Source organism: Echinops telfairi, unplaced genomic scaffold (assembly GCF_000313985.2).
Source record: "Echinops telfairi isolate 266 unplaced genomic scaffold, ASM31398v2 ScPeMD7_3;HRSCAF=10, whole genome shotgun sequence".
Classification (NCBI taxonomy): Eukaryota; Metazoa; Chordata; class Mammalia; order Afrosoricida; family Tenrecidae; genus Echinops; species Echinops telfairi.
In genome coordinates this window covers 29,023,824-29,028,710 of record NW_022103899.1, presented here as the reverse complement: position 1 = coordinate 29,028,710, position 4,887 = coordinate 29,023,824, and the positions used below count along the sequence as shown (strand labels likewise).

The window sequence follows — 4,887 nt, the reverse complement described above, 5'->3', positions numbered from 1 at the left end:
TAACAGTTGTATGAGCCCCTAATAAAATGTTTCAAAAAAGATTAAATTACAGAAGTTTCTCTATGCAACTGTATACATGCATACACATTCATAAAAGAGTTAGCTTTTAAGTATTTAATGTATAAAATTTCATGCTACAATTTGGGCAATTTCAAAACCCTCAGCCTAAGTTTGACACTATGAAAACTGTTTGCAAGTTTTACATACTTTCTTGATACATTCATCTATTTTATTGACTATTCTAGCTTCCTTTTTTTTTTATGACTTTCATAAGTGCATTTTTCATAATAATTGATAATTCAGAAGACAAGAAATCTTATATTTCTGATACCTACTCTAGGCTGAAATTATTGCCACCTTTTCTTAAGTGATATTTTTTAAAGTTACCTGTGGAGATCTCTTATGGACAGGAACCCTTGTAAGCTGCCCGTGACAATATGTTCTCCAATTATACATATATCTGATACCTGCTCTTTCAGAATTTGAGACCTTAAGTATGTGCCATTTACAGAAAACAGGTGCAATGTATTCTTATCCTGCAGAGAGAAGATAAAAAAATGATTTCAAATAAAAACTAAGTTTTTACATTGTCAGCCAGGACTATGATTGCAACAGAATGATTATAAGTTTTTTTTTAAAAGGTTTGGAATAAAGCTAAAGTCATTTGTACCCTGAAAAGATATAATTTTATCCACTTAAAAAAACCAAAAAAAAAAACAAGATGATTTAAAAACAAAAAAATTCTATTTTTAAAAAGCTATGTGATTGACAAGGAGCCTTGGTGGTGATGCCAGGTAAGCATGGGCCTGCTAACTATAAGGTCAGGGGTTCAAAACCACCAGGTGCTCTGAGAAAGAAAGATAAGACTATCTGATCCTGTACAGATTTACAGCTTCAGAAACCACAGAAAGGGTCTTTATGAGTCAGAATCGACTCGATGGCAGTAGGTTTTTGGTTTACATGATTGACAGGAAAATAATTATATAAAACCCATAGTTCCTTGATGCCTTGCCTTGTTCAAAATGAATTTATATTGGCCACAGTCTCCACCTATGTTTACAAAGTCCCACATAAACAAAAGTTATTTTTGCAACCATGTTTTATACAGGCCAACAAAAAAACCTAAAATAAAATATAAATGTCAAGATTGTGGCAGAATTCCACCTAAGATTACGTAATAAAAAATTAAATTGTGGCAGGAAAACATCCCCACTTAAAATAGTAATCTTAATTTTCTCAAAACGCCTCATACAGTGTAGGGAAGGCAAAGCAAGCCAAGCTTAACAGATCGTCTAACCTTATCACATGAAGTGTTGCATACCTTGAGGGTGGTCTTTTCTTCAATGCTAGAGTAGACGACAGTATGTCCTTCCCAAGATATAGCTAAACAAGGAATGGTCAGGAGCAGAGCGCTCTCACAAGGTGGTCGTAAAGTCCTCATGTACTGACCTTTCTGAATGGTGTGTATGATCACAGTGCCATCCTAACAAAACAAAGCATTACAAAATGAAAAGGACAAAATAAAAGGTTAGAGAAATAAAAGTGGGTTAGACAAAGCCATGCAGGAACAGAGCAGTGAGATAGATTATTCAATATAAGGTATACGTCTATCTCTTAGGGAAAATCCCAACGCTGAAATTTCAAATACAAGCGTAAGTCACAAAGGGTTCCAGTTCATATATGCATGAGTTTATTCCAAATCTAATTTCTGAGAACATGTCTGTGATCAGTGGGTGATCACTGACAGGTTCTCTCAGTGTATACGTCTTATTCTTGGTAGCGTGTCCTCAAAAAAATAAAGGTCCAATCAAGCAGTGAATTCTGGAGACATCTGCTGGACCAGTTAAAGTTAAGGCAAAGAGGTCAACTCAAAAGGCTATAGTGATTATTCTGTGGGGGGACCTCAAAGGGGTAATCTTGATAGATTTTCTAAAATGACACAGAACAATCATGGGGCTAATCAGACAAAAGCTTTAATAAAACATTTAAATAAAATCTACATCGGTGAGAAAAAGATCAATAAAGTTGATCCCGGGAATTGTTTGCTATCACAACAATGCCTCTTCGTTCTTTGAATGCAGCAAGGGCTGCCCTACAAGAGTTTTGTTAGGAACCCTTCCTTCATCAACCCATCCCCTCCAGTCCAAATCTTGACTCTTTCAAAATTCTTTTTTCCCCCCAAACGCAGAGGATGTAAAATTCACATGATTTGAGTCATATGAAGAAACTGGCATTTTGACATGACATAAATAGATGAATAAAGAAATCTTCATGGAAGAGCTAAGAACTGGAAAGACTACTTTTAGATGTGTATAAACCTAGAGTGAGTGAGTATATGTCAAGAAAAGCTTCAAATTTTGATTAATAAAGTTCTTGTGATATTATAGTAATACTTTTTATTTTACCCTTGTAGTATTTTACTTCATAAAATGTGCTCTTCAGTTAAAATCCCAAAATAAGAGCTCAATTTATCTTTTATATTATTTCACATATGTGAAGACTTATAAAATATAATACAAAACTATACTTTCACCTATTTCCCTAGAAAGACTTAAAAATATATATTGTTTCTGAATTGGTAGGGGAAAAAAATTCAGAATTTTTCCAAGGTGAAATCTTACCCTTGACCCTGACACTGCCATGTCTAATTCAGTGCTGACAGCAACACTCAGTACTTCCCCGGTGTGCCCATAGAGGATCTGGAAGGGCTTCGATGCTAAGCCCACAGGAACTCCTCCCTAATATTAAAAACAGAAAAGTAAAAGTAAAGATGAGGTTTACACTGTACTTAAACTTTCTAATCACAAGCTTACACTGCAGTATGTTCTTAGTCACTGAATTATTTATAATATTTATTCTGTGGTTTCTTCTTGCATTCCTAAATGATTCTTAATCTTCTGAAGCTGAGAAGTTAGCCTGAGTGGTGTTGATGATGAGTGTCTTCATTACCTTTTCTAGGTGTGTTACTTTGATCTATAGTTTTGCTTTGTCTTCACTTCAAAGAACTTATGTATTGTCTCTGGATGCTTTTCTTAGTGTTGGGGTCCTATCAAGGATATCAATTATGTTGATGCTGACTGGTATTTGATTTCTTTTAACATTCTCTGAATGTTTATAATCTTTTTATCTTTTTCATTTGTCTTTACTCAGATCACTTTAAATCTTTTCCAAGCCATTAATCTGATTTTCGGTTGCATCAAACCTATTCCTTGCCATTTTTGTTTAGGATTCATTATATTTATAATTGTATGGACTTTAGACTCAATTTGAATCTTCTAAAACCTCTTTTCACATTACTATGCTATTTTATCAAGAGTCCAGAGTGGTACAAACAGCTAAGTACTCAGCTACTAGGTGAAAATTTGACAATTCAACTCCAGTCGGAAACCCCTTGGGAGACAGGCTGGCAATCTGCTTTGTGGAGTTCTACAGAGCTGATCTACTCTGTACACCCAGGGTTTCTATGATTTGGAATCAATTTTATGACAATTACCGACAATAGTGCTATCATTTCATTTTGGAGCCCTGTCTTATTAAATTCCTCTATTTATAGTAGCACACTATCACTGGAGGGAATAAGTCTCTGTCCTTGAGTTGTTTTCTTCCAGAAGAACACTGTTCATTTGTCTTTAGTTTTGTTTGTATATCCGCCCCCCCACCCCCAGCCAGTTTTGTATATATGATTTTCTTTGCTTTAAAATGTTAGAATAGTTGCCTCAGTATATGATTTATTCCTGGCTACCCTGGACAATTCGGTCCAGGGTTTTTATCTGCTCTATAGGATGTGGAGGGATTTTCTTTGACTCCTTACTACCCAGGGCACATCTGGTTTCCTTTCAGTCTCAGTGCTTAGTGAGCTAATAGGAGATAAAATGAATCAGAGACCAAATCTCAAAAAAAAAAAAAAAAATGCGGTGATCAGAATAAGCAAAGTTCAAACAGCCATTCAGAATTTGCCAGAGAAAAATGTACCAGCCTATAAGAACATCTCACCAGTAGTTCCTGGGTGCACCTCTGAACTTAATCAAGTATTTGAATGTGTGACTACCTGCTGTGTTATTTTCCAGATCATGCATGTAGTATCTCTGGAACCAGAAATCAAATGTATTCCACAGTAATCTGTAGCTAAGCAAGTCACAATGTCTGTAAAAAAGAAAATAAAAAAACAAAATGAAATGGCTTGGTTTTGCTGAAACAGAACTTTTAAAACAAATCTTAGTTTATATTAAAATTACTTCTACGTCAGCTGTCTCTAACAGGGAGAAATGTTACGGAAGGCTTAGAAATGAGTTACAAAAGAAAGAAGCACTAATAGCACAAAGAGAGCCTTCTTTGAAATCATTCTGCAGTGGGGATGAGCAGTGGAAGGGCAGAGGGCTGGGGCTGGCAATGACTCAGGGTTTTGGAGAAGGGCTGGTGGGATTGCTAGAAGGATTGATTTTGACATGCCTCTCCACTTTTATTCCTATTCATCTTTTTTTCCCCCATTCATCTTACACCTTCCACTGAGAATTGTAATTTTATAGAATGTATCATTAAGGAAAACAGTATATATTCTAAATATAATGCAAGTTTACATTATTTAAAATACATTCTTCCTGAATTACAAAAAGCTAGGTGGAATCCTAGGAGTCACTGATAAAGACTCAGAAGCAGGCTCCATTTCCCTTCCTTAATAGGCTGTTTCGGAAAAAAATCTACTCAATATTTTACTTTACTGTTGAAGACTGAGCCCCAAGAAGTACTGAGCCGCAAGTTAAACCACATTAAACAAGTTTACCTGTTGTGCTTTACTGCAAATAGAGCAATAGAGCAGTTACTGTTTTATTTAACTACTATAGACTTAGATTTACCAAGATGTTGTCTAAATATTATTTTATCAACCAC

The 4,887-nt window shown here is 35.2% G+C and overlaps 1 protein-coding gene across 1 annotated transcript in view; it reads right to left on the bottom strand.

Annotated features, from left to right (window-relative positions):
* NBEAL1 (neurobeachin like 1) overlaps positions 1-4,887 on the bottom strand; it is a 179,410-nt gene that overhangs the window by 14,401 nt on the left and 160,122 nt on the right. The window contains exons 50-53 of the mRNA XM_045296671.1: positions 4,049-4,143; positions 2,622-2,738; positions 1,322-1,483; positions 388-536 (exon numbers count right to left, since the gene is read on the bottom strand). Of these exons, the coding sequence (XP_045152606.1) occupies positions 388-536; positions 1,322-1,483; positions 2,622-2,738; positions 4,049-4,143 (523 nt within the window). The remainder of the gene's footprint in view (positions 1-387; positions 537-1,321; positions 1,484-2,621; positions 2,739-4,048; positions 4,144-4,887) is intronic.